Source organism: Macaca nemestrina, chromosome 15 (genome assembly GCF_043159975.1).
Source record: "Macaca nemestrina isolate mMacNem1 chromosome 15, mMacNem.hap1, whole genome shotgun sequence".
In the NCBI taxonomy this organism is placed as follows: domain Eukaryota; kingdom Metazoa; phylum Chordata; class Mammalia; order Primates; family Cercopithecidae; genus Macaca; species Macaca nemestrina.
Window position 1 is genome coordinate 42,343,669 of NC_092139.1, and position 24,685 is coordinate 42,368,353.

The following is a 24,685-nucleotide window of genomic DNA, read 5'->3' on the forward strand; positions in this document are numbered from 1 at the left end:
GCCATCTGTCTTCCAAGGCAAAATTTGTAGATTTCTCTGTGCTGCAGAGCTCTGAAGATGTTATTTGCATGGGTTTAGCTGTTTTTATTTTTTAAAGCTAACCTGCATATTTTTTGCAAAGCCCACAAAACAATGTCACTTCTTGTGTTCACCATTTCTCTTGTCCTCATGTTGGCATGACAAGTTTTCTATTATATTTCATTTTTCTTCCTAAAAATCAGATTCATGGGTTGGAGGATAAAAATGCTAGAGGATGCTTTTAAATTACTTGCAGAGATTAGAATGTAAATTAAGTCGGGAAAAGAATTTGGACCTTGATAGACAAATTCAAATCAAAGAGCTAATCCTCACGCCTCTGCCAAATGGGTCATTTGTCCGCCGGAGCTCAGCTTCTTTACACAGAAAGATTAAAGTAACACGTTTTAGAGAGATAAGTAAATCCTGGGAAAACTCTGCCTTGGTCACATTTAGGATTATTTTTAGGACCAATGCAGAGTGCCCAGATTGAAGCCAACTGCCAAGAAGGCAGGACACCTTTCCTCCCCATCGTCCATGCCCCCAGTCCAGGCCGTGTTAGGAAAGTTATGTGGATAAGCACTATCAACCCTACCCACCACTATCTGTCTTTCCATTGCCCAGGCATGGTATCCAGATCCATTTCACACTAAATAACCTTGTGCCCTCAGACAAGTTGCTAACATCTCTAAGCCTCCGTTTACTCAACTGAAAATGGGAATTTAAAAGTATGTCTCTCATAGGATTTCTATGCCTGGCGTGTGGTCAATGCTCAGTAATAGTAGCTCCCATTATTATGATAATTATGGTTATTTACCTTCTTCTATCACTAGATGATGTGTGATGTCTTCTACAGCAAGCAGCATAGCATCATGTTTAATGGCATGAAACACAAAGCCTGACCGCCTGGGCTCAAAGCCCAACTTATTCACTTATGAGTTGTAACCTTGAGCAACCTTCAGCAAGCTACTTGAGCCACCTTATCTTTGGGCACAAACCTTGAGCAAGCTACTTGCCTCAGGTTTCCCATCTGTAAAATAGTCATAGAAGTAGCCACTTACAGAGTTACTGTGAGGATGACATGAGTTAATGCTTGCATATAGCAAGTAGCGTATCATAAAAGATTGTTCAACAATATGCTGGAAATATTTTAAATCATGAAACTCTTCTAAGGCTCTCTTTTTCCTTGCACTTTCCTGTCATACCCTTTTTTGTTTTGTTTTGTTTTGTTTTTTAGTACTGCATGTATAAGCATGGCCTACCACATTTTCTTTCCTTGATCCTTTTTCCTTTAGCACTTTGCTGCTGCTGCCTTAAACTGCTTTTAGGACTAGCTCAGGAGCAGTTCCATGCTAGTTCTTTAATGGCATGATGGGGGCATATCCTAGCTAACCATCCAATTAGCATATCGAGCAGGGAAGAGCCTCAGTGGGGCCCCTTCCAGAGACCTTAGCAATGTGCCATGAGTTGTATTTAAGGATTAGTTTTTGACTATGCCCTATGTACTTTTTTCTTCCCCTGGGTCACGGAGCTCATGCAGAGTGTAATGAGAGAATAAGGTGCTGAGGACTTGCTACTGCGCTCAGAAATTTCAGTTAAATGAGCAGCATCTGCTTGTGTTAACTGACCTTATTTAAAGTTACATTTGGCCAGGCACGGTGGCTCACATCTGTATTCCCAGCACTTTGGGAGGCCGAGGCAGGCGGATGACTTGAGGTCAGGAGTTCAAGATCAGCCTGGCCAACATGGTGAAGCCCCCTCTCTACTAAAAATATAGAAATTAGGCGAGCATGGTGGTGTGCGCCTGTAATCCCAGCTACTCACGAGGCTGAGGCAGGAGAATGACTTGAACCTGGGAGGCAGAGGTTGCAGTAAGCTGAGATCATGCCACCGCACTCCAGACTGGGCAACAGAGCCAGACTCCATCTCAAAAATAAATAAATAAATAAATAAAGTCACATTCATGAACTTGGTAGAAAGTGAGAGCCTATTACATTATTTCAGATCCTTTACTTGTGAATCTAATAGGAAACTCTACCAGGGCTGAGCAAAGGAAGCTAAGAAGAGAGGGCACTGATGGAGCAGGTGGTTCACAATGTGCAATGTCATGAAGTACAGCCAACTCTGCTGTCACTTAAGGATTGATTTGGCCTATTCTGAATTATTCTAGTCCCCTTTCCTGGTCTATTTTGATAGCTTTGAGCATTTAATGCTGTCTGGTTAGCACTTCTGCTAGGCAGAGGTAGGACGTAAGGATAAAACTTTCAATCTTTCTAAGACTTTGTCAGGACTCTGACCCCCAAATCCTCCCTGTCTTTCTTCTGCATATTTGTTGGCCTTCAAGGTACCATTAGTCAACGCCTGCGGGGCCTCTTGGTTCTGGTCTGTGAGCTGTTCATTGCATTTCTTTGATGTTTTCTTCTTAGTCCTTCCTTTACAGTGTCATTTATGGCTGAATTCGGAATTGCCATTTTTAGTTGTCCATGATACAATATCGTTTGAGATATCTGGTTGCCAAGATGAAGCACAAAACCACTCACAATATAAATTAATACATAAATGTTAATATTCAGGCACCAAATAATCATTTTTTCAATTAATATTTACTGAGCATTTACAAGCCAGGCACTGTTGTGAGTTCTAAAGATCAGCAGTGAACTGGAGGAACACTGCTTGTCTGCTGGACTTCCCACTGAGCGCCTGCATCTCTTTGCTGAAGGCTCTGTTTAGCTTCCAGAGCCCCCTCTTCCCAAGGGTGCAGTTGGCCAAAGAGTACTGAGGAATTATCACCCTGGAAGCAGTTCTCAAACAATGACTGATGGGACTTGGTGTAAATACTCCAGCTCCCTCTCCCCTTAAATGGGATCACCTTCAAGTACATGTTCTGTCTCATTTCCTTCGAGGGAAACACAAACTAAGACACTCCATCCTCATGAAACTCATAATCCCTGGAGGAAGAGACCAAAGCTAGCATACCAGAAAATATATCTATTAGTAGAATGACAGATGGTGATAAATGCTACAGAGAAATATTAAACAGCATATGAGACAGGAGTGCCAGCAGGAGAGATTGCTATTTGTATGGGCTACTCAGGAAAGGCTTCATGTTGTGGTAACATTTGCATTTGAGAAGACCCTCAGTGCACTCAAAACAAGTCTCTCTCTCTCTCTCTCTCTCTCTCTCTCTCTCTCTCTCTCTCTCTCTCTCTCTATATATATATATATATATATATATATATATATATATATATATATTTCTATTTTGAAATAACCTAGAGTGGTAGCTAAGCACTAAGAGCCTTCCCTAGTGCCTGGGCATCAGAGAGGGAATCTGGTCCAAGCTGGTAGCCCTGCGTCATCTCATTCTTTTCTGGTCTTGGTCATTGACCATCCTTTTCATAACCACAGGCTCGGCTCCATCTTTGCCACCCTTGGCTGGACCGAGGAGGAACTCCCTAAGGCTCAGGCCCATCTACTTAGACACTTCTGCTTCTGTGGGTTCTGGCTGCTTGGGAATACCAGCAGCAACTTTCTGGAGCACCTTCTGGGAAAGGAGCCACAGAGCTTCTCTCTTCAGGACATCAGGCTTGTCTGCGGTTTCTCCTAGACTTGAGGACAAGGAAGCCTTGGTATGAGAATGTCCTCAGGACCAAGCAGAAAAATGTGCCTTTTCATTCTTCTTTCTCTGCCATCCCTTTCTTCCCTGAAGCAAAAGGTCAAATGCTTTGTTGCTGCTTGTTTTGGAAAAGTGTAAGAGGGACTGGTGAAGGATAAAGGAGGAAATATGTCAACTCTCAAATATGACAGGATTGAACACATGATTTATTTTATCATCTTAGAATTTAGTTCTAGAAGTCTCCTTAATTTTTTTTTAGATTTAATAGTATAATTTATCTAGCAGTGTTTTGAATTAAAATTGCAACTTTACATGACAGACTTAGGGTATAGAATTACAAATCTGGACATAATTTCCTGGCGACTGAATCAAGTATCAACATATCCGATGACCACCATGACGGGAGTTGGACAAGTCACCAGCACTCAGAAAATCAAAGGTCAGCTTGACTGATCACTCCTTTAGAAACGTGGGGAGTTGACTGCTTCTTGCACACACCACCGCACCTGTTCCACACAAGCAGCCTTGTGAGATTGGCAAGAGAAGCCAAGATATCCAAGCTATTTCCCACCTAATAAGTACCTAGGAGCTCAAGCTTCCTCTGTGGCTGTGATGGCACTCTACCTAGGAAAAGATATAGCAAGGAAAACCTGACAGATCATCCAGACAGTGCCATCTGTGGTAAGAGATTAGTCACTGCATACTTTTCATTAGAAAAAATATAAAGAAAGTCAGAGAATCCCACGGTAAGTCCCTGCCAGGCAAAGCAGAAGACCTGTTCTTCCCATTGGATTCAACATTACCTGCAAATACTAAGATCAAAGATAAGAAATGTAAGATCTGACTTTTAACCTTAATCAACAAAAATATCTGCAGTAGGATATAGTAGAATCATGGAACTTCAGGAGAAATATGGTAGGTTGAACATATTCAACTAACTGATCTTTCTTGAAACCACACCAAAACTCCATTAAGAGAGACTTTTAAGGGTGTAATCTGGCAAGGGTGAGGGATAATAGATAAGAGACGACCATTACATAATTTAGGCATCTGGCTATATGTTTACAGCAGTTAACAGATCTGAGAACCTGATCATTGGTCATCTGTGTGAAAACCTGGAACCAATCCAAGGTATAAAAAAACCTTAAAAGTCTCAGAAATTGATGATGTTTGTTTCCTCTGGAAGTGGGATTCAAGATAAGGCATAAAACAAAGAGGATAGTTGACAGCTACTTAAGGAACAGTCAGAACTCCCACCTTACAGAGACTATTTATTTATTTATTTATTTATTTATTTATTTATTTATTTGCTGGAGTCAGGAAAACAGAGGGTTTTGAGGATGACACAAAGCCCAGGTGTAAGCAGGCTATAGACCGGGCGCAATGGCTCACGCCTGTAATCCCAACACTTTGGGAGGCTGAAATGGGCAGATCACCTGAGGTCAGGTGTTCCAGACCAGCCTGGTGAAACCCTGTCTCTACTAAAAATGCAAAAATTAGCCAGGCGTGGTGGCATGTGCCTATAGTCCCAGCTACTCGGGAGGCTGAGACAGGAGAATCACCTGAACCCAGGAGGCAGAGGTTGCAGTGAGGCAAGATAACACCACTGCACTCTAGCCTGTGTGACAGAGCGAGACTCTGTCTGAAGAGAAAGAAAGAAAAGGAAGGAAGGGAGGAAGGGAGGAAGGAAGGAAGGAAGGAAGGAAGGAAGGAAGGAAGGAAGGAAGGAAGGAAGGAAGGAAGGAAGGAAGGAAGGAAGATAAAGTGATCGTAAGCATACCAAAAAATGCTGAGACCTCCCTCATTCTTCTCCAATCTTGCTCTAGAATGCTGGCATCCAGGCCTTCACTCTATCGTGGCAAGAGATTAGAAAGAACTTCTCCCAAGACTCTAATCTGCCTAAGTGTAAAGACCTAAAGATATCAATATTAGGTTATTACTCCAAAAGAGAAAAAGACAGATCCCTCTGCAATGATGCCTTACCAACTCTCATACTTTTCAAGGGCAGCAAACACATCCAGAAATCCAATCAGCTTTTTAGTCTGCCAATTTGAAATATGAACAGATAATTAAATGTTACTAGACATATGAGGAAAACTTCCTTAAAAATAGGAAAAAGCAGGGAAAAAAAGTAACTTTGTAGGAAATAATGACTATGTAGTGAGAATGTGTGAAGTATACACGTATCATTAATGTCCATAGAAAAATAACCAAATATATTATGTCCATGAAAAAGAACAGAATGCTATTTTTTTCAATAAATGTCAGAGAACATAAACTGGCTGTTAAACACAAAAACAAAACACTCTGAAAAAAGGTGGAAATACAGTTGAGGAAATCTTTTAGAGAGTAAAGCAAAAAAATTAGATGAGAGATTGGAGAGAAAATGTATAAAAGTTTAAAATCTGGTCAGGTGTGTTGGCTCACGCCTGTAATCCCTGCACTTTGGGAGGCTGACATGGGCAGATTACCTGAGGTCGGGAGTTCGAGATCAGCCTGACCAACATGGAGAAACCCCATCTCTACTAAAAGTACAAAATTAGCTGGGTGTGGTGGTGCACGCTTGTAACCCCAGCTACTTGGGGGGCTGAGGCAGGAGAATCGCTTGAACCAGGGAGGCGGCGGTTGCGGTGGGCCGAGATCGCGCCATTGCACTCCAGCCTGGGCAACAAGAGCAAAACTCCGTCTCAAAAAAAAAGTTTAAAATCCAGACAAATAATATTCCAGAATGAAAAAACAGAGGAAATTATCATAATAATTCATAAAATTTTTTTTCCAAACAAGACCACAGCTTTCAGACTGGAAGGTTTCAAAGAGTGCCCAGCATAGGGGATAGATAAACCTATGCCAAAGCATATCATTGTGAAATTTTAATAAACAGGGACCAAAAGTGCTAGAAATTGCCAGAGGGACAAAAACCAAAACAAAACAGACCACACACCTGTTTTTAGGATGGTGAATCACAAAGTCTTCAAACCTCTTAACAGGGCTAAAAGACAGTGGAGAAAATTTTTCCACAAAAATGTTTAAAAAAAAAATCCAATCCAAAATACTGTGCCCAGCAAAACTAGCAATCAAGTGTGCAAGTGTAAAGAAGTCATTTTTAGACACGCAAGGCTCGAGAAACTTAATATTCATGAACTCTTTCTCTGGAAGCTACTGACCAATGTGCTCCAACTAAAATTAAAAAATCAACAATGAAAGGGGAAGACATGGAATAAATAAAAGAGATTTAGCACAAAATAGAAGTGAAGAAAACAGAAATTAATCAGTCTAGATTGGAGCAGGTAAAAGGCTCCAGAAAAGGCTTCAAGAGAATCTAACAAAGAGAACACTTGTTATATCTGTGCATATTGCAAAACCCTTTGGCTAACCAGTGGATACTTTGGAGTTGGACTGGAGATATATGCAAAAAATTAAGCAAATGATAAAACAAGATAATTATTAACTATAGGGAAAATAAAAAAAATTATTCATGAAGATAAAAATAATTGTTAGGTTACTGTATGACTCAACCCTGAACACACACAGTGTTTATGATAACATAAACACTGAACACTGTAACTAAATCATAGTATAACTATCTCTGAAAGAATGGGAGTAATGTATACATGTGCTACAGGAGTAGAGATAAGAAAGAGCAATATTCTCATCTTTCATGGTGGTAAGTCAAAAATAGCAATACATGCATATTCTTTTGAGATACAGAAGTAAATACCAAAAGCTTCTGCTAAAAGATTTGAAAGTGTTTGCTTCTAAGTAGGGAGACGTGAAGAAGTGTGTTTCTCTTAACTGTCCTAGTAACAGTAGTGCTGGATCGCAGCCATAGAATAATTCTAAATTTAGCAGATAACCCTTGACTTTTTGACCATGTTGTTTTTCCTATACTTGTCTCCTGAAGTGGTATCTGCATATCAAGAGCAAATCACACAGGTGGCTTCTTAGCTCCCCTTGGTGACTCCACACGCTGGCCGCATTCAGCCCCTCCCTACTCCCTCCTTGTAAACTTAGCCCATCAGCAATCAAAGCTGACTGATTTTTCTTCACCTTCTACCAGACTTGGGCAGCAGAATGGTAGAAGGGAAACTGGAGTAGAGCTGGATCAGAATGAATTGCTTCTTTCAGAAGAGTCCTGAAATTTACATCCCCAAGAAGGTTCCTATCTGGCCAACATGAAATTAGTGTGTTTGTCCACTAACTGAGTGTGTGGGCTGCAATTTCAAACTCTTTAGTGTTATATGCACTAAGAACTACACTAAATGAATAGAAACCTGAACTGATCAGCAATAGGAATCAAAGAGGAATTTTATGTTCCATGTTTTTAAGTTCTTGAAAAGCAATGCTCTGATGGACACATCCTTGGTATTTCCAACCCTTGACACATAGAGATACACCCTCAGTAAAAATGTGTTCATTGATAATCACCAGCAGTAAGGAGTGCCCCAGCTCCAGGGTGCATTCAAAACATTTTGCTGTTCCTGGAGAAATACGAGCTGAAAACATCTTTTCCCAAGTACCTGAAACAGGAGGGTCAATCCAGAATGTCTCCTTAAAAGTAGGTTTTTAGAAGCCCGTAGATAAAGGGATCCAAACCTGAGAAGATGAGAGAACCACTCCACAATGCTCTTCTAGACCATTCTTCCTTTCTGTTCTCCAGGGCTCCCTTTTCTGGACACAGATCTTCCTCATTCTTAATTGTTGCAAGGCCAGTGGGATGGCCCTGAGTGTAGAGGAGGCATCGGAGTAGCCCATAGCCCAGTAAATACTCAAGGACCTTTGTATGTATTTGCAAGCATGATGGCATCCCACTGAGTGTCACTGAATACACTGCAGAGTTATAAAGCATGATTTTAAAGCATCTCTGGAAGGTATCATTACGTCATAGCAGAATTTTGAATTGATGTCTTTCTGACATCTTTAGGAGGATTGTTTTTCCTATTCTTTGAGGGATTTACATTTTTCGTACTTCAGCTGGAAATGGTACAAACACCATGTATGTTTATGAAAACCTTTAAATGCCATTATATGAGTGACATGTCCAATTGGAAGCATACTGATTTATTATTAACAAAATATGTAAGGGAATTTATTTTTAGCCTTTGTCAACTAAGCTTATCCTTCTGAACTCAACTTTTCTTTCTGGTGATTTTATTTCAGAAAATAGTAGCATTGCTTTTATTGTGGTTTGATGTTTCATAATCTCACTCAAATATGGGACATTTTGTTTTAATTTAGCTAGAAATAATTCCTATTATATTAGCCTGATTGAATTCATAGACTTTCAGAGCTACAGGAGACTGAGGCATCCATATAGATTACTCATCCTATAATTGAGGAATTTGTCCCTGACCAGTGACAAGAATGGAAGAAAACTGGATTTCTTGCAATGTTACTGATTTGTTTAGAAAAGCAATGTGTTTTCTTATCTTAATTCTCAAGGTTTTTCATTCTTCTATGTGCCTCAGTGGACCAGAAAAAAATTGTAAATTTTTCACAAACAGTACAAGTTTGATAGAAAAGGGCTAATGCATTTAAGTCAATGGTGACAACAATATTCCAGCTGAAGGTTATGTGGAAGGAAAATCCTCAGAGTTTGTTCTCTGCCCCAAGTCTTTGCTAGTCAGAACTATTTTTTAGGCTAATTCGTTATGACCAAACATCTGTATTTTTGCAAATACTCTTGACCCCTTGACTGACACCTACAAGATTACAAACTGACTGCTCTTTATCTTTACATTTTACTGGCTTTCCTTGACTTTGACATATCTCTGCCTAATCATTTAATGTATCAAAAATCCTTAGCATTTGCTCCTTTTGTTAGCAAGGCAAAGCTTTGGGATTGAAAAGTTGATACCTGGTTTCACAGTTAAGAGTTCCCTGATTGCACAGTTATTTTATTGCTATGATATGAATGTGTTTACAAGAAGCTCACTTGTAGTCTGCAGTCGTATTCTACCCGGACTGCCCTTCAAACTCAATCTTTGTTCTTATTTAAGGTTAGGTAAATTCTTTCACTAGGAATTTTTAAATTCTTTAATATAATTACAAATAATCCTCACACTCACTCACCAAACTATTGTTGTTTACTGATTTTAATCTATGCTAAAAATTATGTTAAAAGTTTTTATTCCAATGAGATAATAAAGGTAGAGAAAACAACCAAAGAGGTTATGGTTTATTTGACCTGTAGGATATTAACTAGTCTGTATTCAATTTAGTAATATCTGTCTAGGTTGTGTTTTTGGTTTTTGGTTTATTTGCTTGGTGTTTGTTGACAAAAATATACAAACACAGACATACAAACACATAAACATACACATACAAACACATACATACATGTGTGTATATATGTCTACATATATATTTATATGTGTGTGTATGTGTGTTTCATAGCTTCCTTTGACCTGGCTTTGACATCTTCTGGATTCCTCAACAATGGATTAAATAAAACTTGGATACACATTCTTTGCATGTTCCAAATTATACCTTGACCTTAATTATAATATCTTCATTTGAGGATGACAAATATATGATGCGTATACCCTCGCTTTTCTATCCTGTACCCAAGGCAGACATCAAAATTCATCACAGGCATGGTTCGGAATCTTTCTCAACACAAGCACCCAGAAGACATTAACAATAAATGGAAATTGGAACTAAAGTTAAAATCCATTTGTCATTTCTGCCCTATTGGCCTATGTTGTTTTTGTCTTGCTTTTAAAAGTTGCTGATCAAACCAAAGCATGTTTATTCTTGCATTTCATTCTTATTCTTCTTTCATGTTCAATAAACCATTGTATTAGATTGCACAGTTATTTTATTGCTGTGATATGCATGTGTTTACAAGCATACACTTGCCAGTTGTCTATACCCTGTGACTACCCCGGTATGCACACTCATCCAGCAGTTACATTACTTTCCTTTCCTGGCCCCTGAAGATACTTGCATTTATTGCCTGTCTTTTAAGGAATTGCTAGTTAGAGACTGAGTTGTATGAAATTGTCTTTTGCATAGGTTAAAAACAGCAAATATTACAAATTTCATATCATCTGTCCTAATCAGAACACAAGAATCAAACAAAATGGTGCTGTCTTTGGTGATCTTCCAGTTTCAAAACAATTTATTTTCTATTTTGAATCCCAATAATCATCCAAAAGAAGTGGTGATTTAGCACCCACTGTGCGTAAAGCATCTAGTAGACACCAGGGACGACAAAGATACATGCACATTCAGCTTTTAAAGGTGTTCATGCCTGGGTTTCAAGGGGTGAATGGCCTTATTTTCTATTAGACAGTGAGCTCTTTGAGGGCAGAGGCTGTGATTTACTGTGCTTTATTTTTTCTGTGCATTTATCGTATGGTAGATGTTCAATAAACCTTTGTGAAATTAGTGAAAGGCAAAGAGATAGGGGAGAAGGAAAGGAAATAGAGAGAAAGGGAGGAATAGAGATTCTAGTGTGAAAAGCACCTGCCCAGGCCCAGCACAGTGGCTCACGCCTGTAATCTCAGGACTTTGGGAGGCTCTGGTGGGAGGATCACTTGAGTACAGGAGTTCAAGACCAGCCTGGGGAACATAGGAAGACCCCTGTCAATACAAAGAAAAACAAAATTACCTGGGCATGGTGGCGCATGCCTGTGGTCTCAGCTACTCAAGAGGCTGAGGCAGGAGGATTGCCCGAGCCCAGGAGGAAGGTTTTTCCTTTATGAAGCAGCTCCTCTCATCAAAAGAGCCAAAACAAACTTTCCTTCTTATTTTTTATTCTTGGACAAGAGTAAAAGCAATTTAGCTATTGAGTTTCCAGAACTTGGGAAAAGCAGTCATCAGTCACCTTGAGAAACGTATTGAATGTGAAAAGATTTTTACTGTGGTAAATAATCAGTGCTAGTTTTGCCATTTACAGATGACACACCTCTTAGCAATCAAGAATAAATAATGTTTAAATCAGTAAAAATTAGAATTGTTAAATGTCGTCGTTTTACTGATAGGTTTGGCAGTAAGGGTGAAGAGAAGGAAAACAGATACTTTTATATACCATTGGTGAAAGTCAATTGCTAGGACTTTAACAGTCAATTGCTAGGAAATTGGTTATGTGTATTAAAATCCTCAAAAATATGCAAAGTCTTTGAATCAGAAATTATATTTCTGGGAATTCATCCTGAAGAAATAATTAAGTATTTATACAAAGATGTAACCATCAGAGTAGTCAAGTCAATGTCATTTATACTAGTGAAAAAATTAGAAACAACTTTAATGACCAGTGATAATAGAATATTATTTTGTATTATACTGCTATATTTTATGATATAAAAATGTAGATAGTTGCATATTTTATGCTATAGTTATTTACCTGCATAGAATTTCTTTTTACATTAAAAATGTTCATAATATATTGCTCAGTTAGTACAAATGTTACTAAATTATATTTATAATTATATGTATGTGTGTATATGCATGATTACAGCTTCATAAAAGAATTATACACACACGGGTGTTTTTCTGGAAGGATACACAGCAATACTTTAACAGTAGTTATCTCTGAAAGAAAAGTTAGGGATGTTCAAAACAAGTTTTATTTTTTCTCTCTGTTTATCTCATTTCCCAGTTTTTCTTTAATGAACGTATTCCAGTTTTATAGTAATCAAAAACTGTTTCAACAAGAAAAAAAAAATGCTACCTTCCGACATTTGTTGGCAACATATTTACTACCCACAGATGCGCTGTCGTTTTGAAGCTTTGATTGTCAAGATTGAAGAAACAAATTGTAGTGATAAAGCAAAATAGTTAAGATGATCCTATGTATCTATGAAGATTATTATGATAAAGAATTGTCTCAATACGCGTATCAAAACTACCAGTTGTGTACCTTTAATATATAGTTTTTTAAATTATACCTCAATAAAGTTGACAAAAGAATTTTGTCAACATTTAGTATTAGTCAACTCAGAAAGGTTACAACATAGAAAAATTTCTAAATAGAATCTGAGCAAACCAAATTAGCTGTGTCATATTTCTGCCATCTGAAGTAAAATCATTCTTAATATGAGATTTAAGGATCTTTTTTCATGAGCATTCAAATTTTTATTTTTAGGAAAGACTTGTTTGTGGGTATCTTTATTTTCTGTTTCAGAGAAAAAAATATCATTATTTGAAAACACTTTCACATTATGTTAAATGATAAAACCACTCGTAAATAATTTATTTTTTATTTTTTATTTTGAGAAAGAGTCTCACTCTGTCGCCCAGGCTAGAGTGCAGTGGCACAATCTTGGCTCATGCAACCTCCGCCTGCTGAGTGCAAGCAGTTCTCCTGCCTCAGCCTCACAAGTAGCTGAGATTATAGGCGCCCACCATGCCCAGCTAATTTTTGTATTTTTAATAGAGACAGGATTTCAACATGTTGACCAGGATAGTCTCAAACTCCTGACCTCAAGTGATCCACCCACCTCAGTCTCCCAAAGTGCTGGGCTTACAGGCTGCTTGTATATAATTTTGATTGTAGAGTAACATGTATTAATAAGAAAAAAATTGAAAAATTACCCCAAATTCTATCACACAGAGATAAGCACTGATAACATTTTAGTGCTGATTCATAAAGGTAACACTCAGTCTTATATTGGGAAACAGGAGGTTGGTGTTTAGTTATTTAAATCCTCTGAAAAGTCGGTAGGGATCATGTAGGTACATTTTTTCTCTATTATCTGTGACATTTGGAAATAATTGTAGTGAAACAGCATAATCCTACACTCTTTTTTATCCACACTAAAATGTAATTGTGGCTGCTGTCTTCTACCTTGGACACTACCAGATATTTCTGGAAAAAAAAAAGAGGCAACTTGACACCCGTAAAAAGAATGTATTCACATCCTTTCTAACTTCATTTCCTCCAGGACAAATATCAGTGGATGGGTTCATGCGCTATCTGAGTGGAGAAGAAAACGGAGTCGTTTCACCTGAGAAACTGGATTTGAATGAAGACATGTCTCAGCCCCTTTCTCACTATTTCATTAATTCCTCGCACAACACCTACCTCACAGGTATGAATTTTCTGGTTCTTTGTTACTTTAACCAGTCTCATCAAATTTCACCAACCTCTACTTGCTATTGTTCAGAAGCTGAAGTGTGTTTTCTTCCATTTCCTGTGAAGTGCCTCTGAGAACTCTGGGGTTCCACCACCAAAGCCTCCCACCTCCCATGAGCAGTCATGTCCACATGTGTAGGAAGCAATAGCATCATTTCTCCATAGCCTAAGTTTTCAAGTCTTCTAAAATGCAACCATGGCTGACATTTTCAGACCAATGGGATTTTTGTGTAACTGAACTCATTCTTCAGTGTACTTGAAGCCATGTCCAGTCCTACCCAGTTCTCTGGGCTGTGTTCATCTACATGACAGTTCAGAAGGTCTTAAGTGGCGGCTCATGCCTATAATCTCAGCACTTTGGGATGCCGAGGCGGGTGGATCACCTGAGGTCAGGAGTTTGAGACCAGCCTGGTCAACATGGAGAAACTCCTGTCTCTACTGAAAATACAAAAAAAAATCAGCCGGGTGTGGTGGCGCACGCCTGTAAACCTAGCTACTTGGGAGGCTGAGGCAGGAGAATCACTTGAACCCAAGAGGCGGAGGTTGCAGTGAGCTGAGATGGCGCCACTGCACCCCAGCCTGGGTGACAAGAATGAAACTCTGTCTCAAAAAAAAAAAAAAAAAAAAAAAATTAAGTAATTGCTTTTTGTTCAAGGTAGGACAGGGCTTTAGACAAAAACAAATTGACCTGTGAATGACAACTTATACTTTACTGTAAATGTTATAATAAAGTAGGAAAAAACAACAATGTGTTTCCTAATCTGAGCTTAAATTAAGCATTGACCTATTTGGCAGTCTGGTGAAGTGTATGCACCCTTCTCAGAATGCTAAATGCATAAATTAAGTACCTAGAATTAAAGAGGAAATAAATTTCATTGAAATATTTTTATAAAATGTTGTGATATATATCCTTGTATATCTCAGTATTAACACAATTTGACTAAGTATAAGCAAAATGTTGTGATATTTGCAACAATTGGAATATAATACACAGATCTTGCTAGTGACTTGTAAGCTACATGCTTAACTAAAGAGAACCTTAAATTTTGTGTGGAGGTTAAAATTAAAACTGTAACCATTTTTTCTCATCCAAGTTCAAGGAGGTTCATGGAATATCACTTTAAGAGTTTAGATCTTTGACATGATAAAATTCAAAGAAGTATAATTTTTAAAATCTGAGCACATTATAGAATCTTACATTTATCCTATATTTAGGAGCACAAAACTCAAAAATACTTAAGTATGTGTCCGGTTGAATTTTGGGTATTGTGTGTGATTTTATTTAACTGGAAGTCACAATATAGAGTAGATTTTTTACTAATAATCTTTTGAGTCCAAAATACCTTCCAACCGATATATTTATGTTCATTACATTCTATTTTATTTGTCATATAATAAATGAGTCAGTAGTACCAAAATGAATGACAAGACTGACTGGATATACATTCTATTTTTTCACCTTCTTTCAGAATATATTAATTTTTCCCTTTCTGCATATCACTAGGGTTTTCAGATTTTATGTATGTTCGTTGAATCACAGCTACCATTTTCCTTTTGAGAGACCAAATTGTCTCAACTTTGGTTAGTGGGAGACATTTTTAGGCTATCATTTGTGTCCTCTTGACATGACCTATTAATCTTTGGAAGTGTTCTGGCACATAAAGATCTTCTGCACTCACCTTATTCTTTTCTGCTCCAGAGATGGAAACAGACTATTCCCCAATGAGCCCTGGTTCTTTTTGATGGGAAAGAAAAAGTATGAGTAACAGCAATTTGGACTCTGAACATTGCCTGGACTTTTTCAGTGATCAAAGGAAGAAAACATATTTTTTTTTTTTGTCTTTTTAAGGCACGAGTTCACATAAATATTTCTACTTCTACCTACCAATTTAAATTATTATTATTATTATTATTATTGAGACAGGGCCTCACTCTGTTGCCCAGGCTGGAGCACAGTGGCGTGATGATAACTCACTGTAGTCCCGATCTCCTGGGCTCAAGCAGTCCTCCCACCTCAGCCTCGTGAGTAGCTGAAACTACAGGCACGTGCCACCACACCTGGCTAATTTTTTATTTCTTGTAGAGACAAGGTCTCACTATGTTGCCCAGGCTGGTCTCAGACTCCTGAGCTCAAGCAATCCTTCTGTCTCAACCTCCCAAAGTGCTGGGATTAATGACATGAGCCACTGTGCCTGTCCCCAATTTAAATTCTTTTTAAAAATTTTTATTTTTCCATCAGTTATAGGGGTATAGGTGGTATTAGAGTATAATATAGATGGTATAAAGAGTAAGTTCTTTAGTGGAGATTTGTGAGATGAGATCCTGATGCACCCATCACCCAAGCAGTATACACTGAACCATACTGGTTGTCTTTTATCCCTCACCCCCTGCCCCAAGTCACCACAGTTTATTATATCATTCTTATGCCTTTGCATCCTCATATTTTAGCTCCCACATATCAGTGAGAACATACGATGTATGGTTTTTCATTCCTGAGTTACTTCACTTAGAAAAATTGTCTCTAATTTCATCCAAGTCATTGGAAATACTGTTAATTCATTCCTTTTTGTGACTGAGTAGTATTCTATCGAATATACATACCACAGTTTCTATATCCACTCATTGACTGATGGGCATTTCAGTTGGTTCCACAATTTTGCTATTGTGAATTGTGCTGCTGTAAACATGCATGTGCAAGTATCTTTTTCAAATAATGACTTCTTTTCCTCTGGGTGGATACCCAATAGTGGGATTGTTGGATCAAATGGTAGTTCTACTTTTAGTTCTTTAAGGAATCTCCACACTGTTTTCCACAGTGGCTGCACTAGTTTACATTCCCACCAGCAGTGTAGAAGTGTTCCCTGATCACTGCATCCATGCCAACATCTACTGTTTTTTGATTCTTGGATTATGGCCATTCTTGCAGGAGTAAGGTGGTATCGCATTCTGGTTTTGATTTGCATTCCCTGATCATTAGTGATGTTGAGCATTTTTTCATATGTTTGTTGGTCGTTTGTATATCTTCTTTTGAGAATTGTCTGTTCATGTCCTTAACCCACTTTTTGATGGAATTGATTGTTTTCTCCTTACTGATTTGTTTGAGATCATTGTAGATTCTGGATATTAGTCCTTTGTCAGATGTATAGATTGTGAAGATTTTCTCTCACTCTGTGGGTTGTCTGTTGACTCTGCTGACTGTTCCTTTTGCCATGCAAAAGCTCTTTAGTTTAATTAGGTCCCAGCTATTTATCTTTGGTTTTATGCAATTGCTTTTACCCAAAAGCAATTTTTGGTCATGAAATCCTTGCCTAAGCCAATGTCCAAAAGGTTTTTTCCAATGTTATCTTCTAGAATTTTTATAGTTTCAGGTCTTAGATTTAGGTCCTTAATCTATTTTGAGTTGATTTTTGTATAAGGTGAGAGATGAGGATCCAGTTTCATTTTCCTACATGTGGCTAGCCAATTACTCCAGCACAATTTGTTGAAAAGGGTGTTTCTTCCCCATTTTATGTTTTTGGTTGCTTTGTTGAAGATAAGTTGGCTGTAAGTATTTGGGTTTATTTCTGGGTTCTCTATTCTGTCCCATTGTTCTATGTGCTTATTTTTATACGAGTACCACACTGTTTTGGTGACTATGGCCTTAGAGTATAGTTTGAAATCAGGTAGTGTGATGCCTCCAGATTTGTTCTTTTTGCTTAGTCTTGCTTTGGCTATGTGGGCTCTTTTTTGGTTCCATATGAATTTTAGAATTTTTTTTTCTAACTGTGAAGAATGATGGTGGTATTTTGATGGAGATTGCATTGAATTTGTAGACTGCTTTTGGCAGTATGGCCATTCTCACAATATTGATTCTACCCATCCATGAGCATGGGATGTGTTTCCAGTTGTTTGTGTCATCTATGATTTATTTCAGCAGTGTTTTGTAGTTTTCCTTTTAGAGGCCTTTTGAGTCCTTTGTTAGGTATATTCCTAAGGTTTTTTTTTTTTTTTTTGCAGCTATTGTAAAATGGTTGAGTTCTTAATTTGATTCTCTGCTTGGTCACTGTTGATGTATAAAAGAGCTACTGATTTGCATATATTAATCTTGTATCTGGAAACTTTGCTGAATGCTTTTATCTGTTCTAGGAGCTTTCTAGCGGAGTCCTTAGGGTTTTCAAGGTAAACAATCATATCATCAGCAAACAGGGACAGTATGACTTCCTCTTTGCTGATTTGGATGCCCTTTATTTCTTTCTCTTGTCTGATTGCTCTGGCCAAGACTTCCAGTACTATGGTGAAGAAGAGTGGTGAGAGTGGACATCCTTGTTCCCATTCTCAGGAGGAATGCTTTCAGTTTTTCCCCATTCACTATTGTGTTGGCTGTGGGTTTGTCACAGATGGCTTTTAATTCATTAAGGTATGTCCCTTGTATGCCGATTTTGCTGAGCTGTGCTCTCTTTAGTAATCTTGATACCTAACAGATTATACATACTATCTCATTCAATTTACTGACAACCTTATAAGAGTATTAAGAAAATTTTCAATATTAATACAAATAATAAAACTACAGAATGTAGTTCAAATTTGTATATGCAGTTTTAAAAGTACATTTAACTAAAAATTTACAATGAAATTAATTTATTCTAAGTCATTCATATGCCCGTCCTGTGTATAACTTGGTAAACACAGATGTGGTAAAAAATTTGGCTCCATTGTGTCAGATTCGTTTAAATTTGAGGGTGTTGGCATATTAACAGCTGATCAGACTAACAAGATGATGTGATACTTTCAGCTATTAGGAAAGAGAAGGCTTTACCTTTTTTATGAAGAAAGAATTCTAATAGCTGTCTCCAAATTTCTGTACAATGGTTTTGTATCACCACCATCTGATTCATATACCTGGTTTCTGGTCAATTATCTCTTCAATTATTTAACTTCTAGTAATGTTAGAATCCACATATTTTCAAATATTCAGTGTTTTAAAACTATATTAACTATGTCAAATTGTATTCTCATCTAAGGGGTTTCGTTGTTGCTGTTGTTTTTTATCTTGCTCCCTTTTCTGAGCTCTGTATTATTATACCAAGGTTTGCATTAGATAAATCTGTAACCACCCAACGGGGTTCTTCTTGCCTGCTGCCTAGAAAAAGCCAATACACTGAGAACGGCAGGTGTTACAGCAGAGAAAGTTTTCTTTAGGCAGCTGAGCAGACGGATGGGACATATTTCTCAAAACAGTCTCTCTGATAATTCAGAAGCTAGGATTTTTCACGGATAGTTAGGCAGGAGGGGGTTGGGAAGTGGTTAGGGAATGAGGAATGCTATTGGTAGGTCAGGAATGAAATGACATGGGGGTCAAAGCTGTCTTCTTGTACTGAGACAGTCCCTGGGAGAAGTTAAGTCCATTTCTTGGCATGGGTCACAGGATGGGTGGCACTAGTTGGTCCATGAGAATTCAAGGGCTGAAAAATACTTTAAACACCAGTCTTAGGTTTTATAATAGTGATGTTATATATAGGAGCAATTAGGGAGGCTACAAATCTTGTGACTTCAGTCCTAAACCATAATTCCGACCTTGTGGTCTATTTGTTAGTTCTACAAAAGTTGTTTTGGTCCCCAAGAAACGAGGGGATTAGTTTTGGAAAGGGATTGTTATCATCTTTGTTTTCAAATCAAACTATATACTAATTTCCTCCCATAGTTATCTTGGTCTGTGCTCAGGAATGAGCAAGGACAGTTAATTTGTGAGGTTAGAAGCAACATGGAGTCAGCTATGTCAGGTTTCTCTCACTGTCACAATTTTTGCAAAGGCAGTCAAATCTACGTTCTCACAATATTACCTTGCCCCAATACCAGTCATTTATTTTCCTGCAAGGAAATTAAGGAGAATTCCATATAATTAGAAAAATAGAAAAATAGAAAAATATAAATACAGGCTCTTGAAGTTTTGCCTGAAATGCTGTTTTGACTCATTCATCAAAATTTGGTTTTACTTCACATATTATTGGTAGAATCATTGTTTTAATTACAGATGAAAGTAATGTAGAAGTCCTGTTTCTCAGAAGCCTTTGGATAAACTCAGATTTCTATGATATAAACATTCAAGTTACCCCAAACCAAATAAGAATGTTATAAAATAAAAATGTAACCAATGACTAATCCAATTGAATCCTATTAAATTTTTAAATTAATATCTAGAAAATAATTTCATTTTTATACTTTACAGCCATTTTCAGAACAAGTAGAAACTGTATTTATAGAAACATTATTTCATATAAAGAGTGACTGGTGGAAAAAAGAAAGTTTTCCTATTCAAATGAGTTTAAGAAATGCTAGGTGCAAACAAAGGTTAGCACCTACCATAATGTGTTTTGAATATAAAATAAAAGGATCAGAGTCTCACAGTCATTAACTCTTCATCCTCCTTGTCACCACCCAACTTATCTTCCTGGAGCATTTTAAGGACTAATATTCCTGAAAAGTGCTATCTAAATCCAAATAGGAGGAATTTCAATATTCAGGATATTTTCTTTGAGCATCTAATGGAACTATAAAAATTAAATATACAGAATGAAAACCAATAAGTGTAGCAATGCATTATTATTATGTCTATTTGTCTGCTCATTATTGCCCCTTTGTTGAATATCAAGATGCCCAGAAGGAAAAAGAAATTGCATCATTGAGAGAAATAGATGCACTCAATGAGTGGTTTTTAATTATCATGGTCACTTTTTGGGTTTGGGGTGATTTTGGCAGTACCCCCAGTACTGATTATGTTTTAAATTATTGCTTTTCCTTGAGGAATCCACCCTTCTGACTCAAGAAAAAGAAATCCTCCCAGGAAGAAACAGTATGCAGTAAATACAAACTAGACTTGTGCACCTCTTCATAAACCTTCCCATACTCCCAACTATTTGGGAGATAATGGCTTCAGAAACACTGGAAAGGCAAAGTAGTGTATCTCCAGACAGTTAATATCTTCATTCAAATAAGAAGGAAACCATTTGATTTGAGGGTTTTGCTATCCCCAATAATCTGATGAATTAAATTATCTGACTGAATGTTTCTGATAATTATTCAACTCCTCTCCTCATGTGTAAGTTCTTGGCTGCAGAAAAGTTCTAAAAATGATTCCAGACCTAGCTGTGCCCTTGCCAGTTATCTGCTACAAACCCAGACTTTGAGCATCCCTCCTCTCTTTCCCATCTCTCCCACTCATTTAGCCCTTAGCATATGCAACGTTTAATCATTTGCTTTTGGTTTAGAGCACACACACACACCTAAGAAAGTCAGGTGGTAGAATGAAAAGATGAGCTTAGGAAATAAACAGGGCCCAGTTTAAAATGGCCTTTAAGTAAATGACATACTTAACTCATTTGAGCCTTGGTTTCTTTGTTTGTAAAATGGAGATAAATTAAAACAGCCAGGGTTCTTGTGGCTGAAAGTGATAGGATGCTATTATTTAATGGCTTAAAGAATTAAGCAGTGTATTACCTCACACAGCAAGGCACCTAGGAGCAGAGTGGTTGAGGATTGGTTAAATCAGAAATTCATTAATATTATGGAAGACCCAGGTGCTTTCTGTCTTTTTGGTCCCCTTATGGTTTCAAGATGACTGTGCACTCTAAGCGCTACCAAGATCCACAAAGGAGATGGCGAAAGTTCTTGTGACCCTTCTAAGAATGAAGAAAATGTTCCTAGAGGTTCCCTGACAGCCCCCACCTCCATCCCCTCAATCTGGTAGGCGTTCTTTATGCTGCGTTATATTTAGCTCAGAGTCACACCGCACAGCAATGCCCACAGTAATTGCTAACATGGGCCATAAAACTATCATGACTGACTGAGAAGAGTCAAGATTTACCCCAAGGCTGCAGAGAAGACCCTGAAGCATATCAGAACCTAGATAAAATATTTTATTGACAAGGAAAAAGACAAAGAAGAGACAAAAAGAGAAAGAAGAGGCAACTGGAAGTGTAAGAATGGGAATAAATTTATGTTTGCCTCCCTACCTAGATGGTAGGGGTAAAGGAATATGTCTCATGTCATTTTCATATCCCCAGTAACCAGTATTTTGCCTCCCACAGAAAATGTTTTGGGGAATATGTACAAACACATAATGGTGAAGCTCCTCTAATCAGGAAGGCATATACTTGAAGTCGTTTTCTCAAGAGTGGAAATGACTTTAGGCTCCTACATAGACACTTTGTCTCCTAAGCCATCTCATGTCAATTGCTCTGTGTTCAAGAGAGCACCATGGTTTCACTGGGGCAGCAGGCAGGTACCATGTAAGTGAGAAATCAGATCCAACAGATGCATCTAGAGATGGTCAAGACAAATAATACATTCTCTGCATTTTAGACAGTTTCCTCAGGTGTAGCCATGAGATTACATGCCCTGAATGGCTGTCATAGCATTGAAAGCAAGGAAATATAGTCCTCATTCCCATCTGTTGAAGAGGACAATGACTATTGAAGAAGGCCACTGAATTCACAAATATATCACATTCTAGAACCTTCTTACCCTGGAGGTTGGAGGGAAGACATTAATGATAAATATGAAAACAGGCAATTAATCATCAGCCACTGCAAGATGAGAAATTCTTCAGAAGTTTGTGTTAATGGAAGGATTGCTATTTTCGATCTTCTGGTTTTTTCTATCCCTGGATGCCTTGGGTAATGTGAGACAAAGCTCAAGGGAATGTAACCAGCCACCCAAAATGAATGCAGTCAAGTGAGAAGTTGCAGAGCTGTGACTTGGAGCAGTATTATGAATTACTCTGAGAAGGAGCTTCAGCTCCCAAGTTCAATCATGGGCTTGGAATGTATTCCAGAGGGTGTTCAGAGCCAGGGAGAGATGATGTCAAATACTAGTTTCAGAAATACCAAAGGTTGAATGACTCATGACCTATCACTAATCTCAACCTTCAGCGATCCCCTAGCCCCAGAAGCTATATTTAGTCAATATATTCAAATGGAAATATAATGGGTAGATGAGATGTAATAATGAGGAGTTAAGAATTTTAGTGAACAAAAATAAATCAGCTTTGAGGCTTAAGGCAGAAAAGAAGAGAGTAACAGAGAATATGAATACATGTGTTTGAAAAATATTTCCATAAATGAAGTAAAACATACAGGGAACCTAACATGCATTCCAAGGAATAGGATAATTATGGATAAATGTGGGTTTTCTCAAAGTATGCTTTCTTTGGGAGGCTTCCATTTCTAATAAAAAGTATTCATTTTAAGAATGAACAATGAGTTTACCTTGGAGGGATTCTTTTGGTCTTAGCTGTTGGACAATAAACTCTTTCTCTTTTTTATTTTTCAGTTTTTTCCCCACATTCCTTTGCATCTCACAAACCCAACCTCATGCCTTACCATGGTTTTCAAAACATTAATTGATCAACATTCAAAAAATACATCAAATTCCTTCTAATTGTTCTTTGATTCAAAATACTCACAAGAAAATCTAAGGAAATGTTTCTCAAAACGTTGAACCTCTTATTACAGAATGCTCTAGTGTCTGTTAGGTATTTATCTACTTTGATACACTGTTAAATCTGATTGAATTCATCACGCTATCCTTACTAAAGTTAGTAACATTCAACTAGTATTAATGAAATTGATTCAGAAATTGTGCAAAATGTAATTGTGTTGATATAGTCAATAATGTGCTTAAACAATTCTCTAAACAGTACACACAAAAATCTGCTCTATTCTTTAATACAGGTATAATTTTCTGCAGGAGCAAGTATTTTAAATTAAATAACTGAATAATATTTGAATTATTCACTTCCTTTAGCTATAGCTCCCCTTTAAGTTTAGGAATAACATATAAATGTTTGTCTTTTCCCCTTTACTCCCACTGTCCCCTTGTCCCTAATGCAAAAAAGACCTTTGTAAATCTTTGCCATGACAATGAACTTTGAGGCAATTATTAATGGCAATTTGATTATCCAGCATCAGGAACTTTCTAGGTCATTTTGTCAGCATTTCTGCTTTTCCAAATGCATCATTGTGTTAAAAACATCCCATTTTTCCAGTAAGGAAAAGTTATTATGCAGACCCACTTAATCAGCCTTTCAGTGCATTTACTAGGGCTCCATAGAACTCAAAAATGTCATGCTTTTGTTATGCTGATGGTTGAGTATTATGACATGCATATAAAAATAAAATTAAGCTAGTGGGCTTAATCCCATTTTGTTAGTCCTGTGTGTCTCCACGGGGCACATCTTGTCCATTTCAAAGTCATTTTAACAGTTTGCATCAATATGCCATCTTTTAACTGGCTATTTAAAAAAATGATGGTAGACCAAATGTGGTGGTTTATGCCTGTAATCTCAGCACTTCCTGAGGCAGAAGCAGGAGGATCAGTTGAGCCCAGGAGTTTGAGACCAACCTGGGCAACATAAGGAGACCCTGTCTCTAAAGAAAATACAAAAATTATTTGAGCATGCTCGTGCACATCAGTGGCCCCAGCTACTTAGGAGGCTTAGGAAGGAGGATGACTTGAGCCCAGGAGGTTGAGGCTTCAGTGAGCTATGATCACACCACTGCTTTCTAGCCTAGGTGACAGAGTGAGATCCCATCTCAAAGAAAGAAGAAGAAAAACTTTAAAAAAATGATTGGGGCTTATAGAGTATAAATGAAAGAAAATCTTTAATAGGGAAAACCAAAGACTTAAATTTATGTGTTGCGAATGGGCCTGTTGAAAGAGCTGTTTATTATTACTCTTTCAAAAATAATTTATCCTGAAATTAGGACTTCCATTGACTTAAGTAAAATAGGAGCTTTTGGCTTCCATGCCCTGTGTATCATAATCAAGGACCTCAGACCTTTCAGATGTTTTGATTATAATAATTCTCATCACTTTACTAGGGTATGTTAGTTCTACTCACAAAAGTCTAATTCTTGTAAAGTTTATCTTTTTCTTCTGTTGCTTGTGTTTTTGGTGTTGTATCTACAAACCCATTGCCTAATCAAGGTCACAAAAAATTT

At 37.6% G+C, this 24,685-nt stretch overlaps 1 protein-coding gene across 3 annotated transcripts in view; it reads left to right on the top strand.

Annotated features, from left to right (window-relative positions):
- Window positions 1-24,685, top strand: part of LOC105481533 (phospholipase C beta 1) — a 748,575-nt gene that overhangs the window by 534,389 nt on the left and 189,501 nt on the right. For all 3 annotated transcript variants that reach the window (XM_011741183.3, XM_011741182.3, XM_071079653.1), the window contains one exon: window positions 13,519-13,665. In XM_011741183.3, coding sequence (XP_011739485.1) covers window positions 13,519-13,665 — 147 coding nt within the window. The remainder of the gene's footprint in view (window positions 1-13,518; window positions 13,666-24,685) is intronic.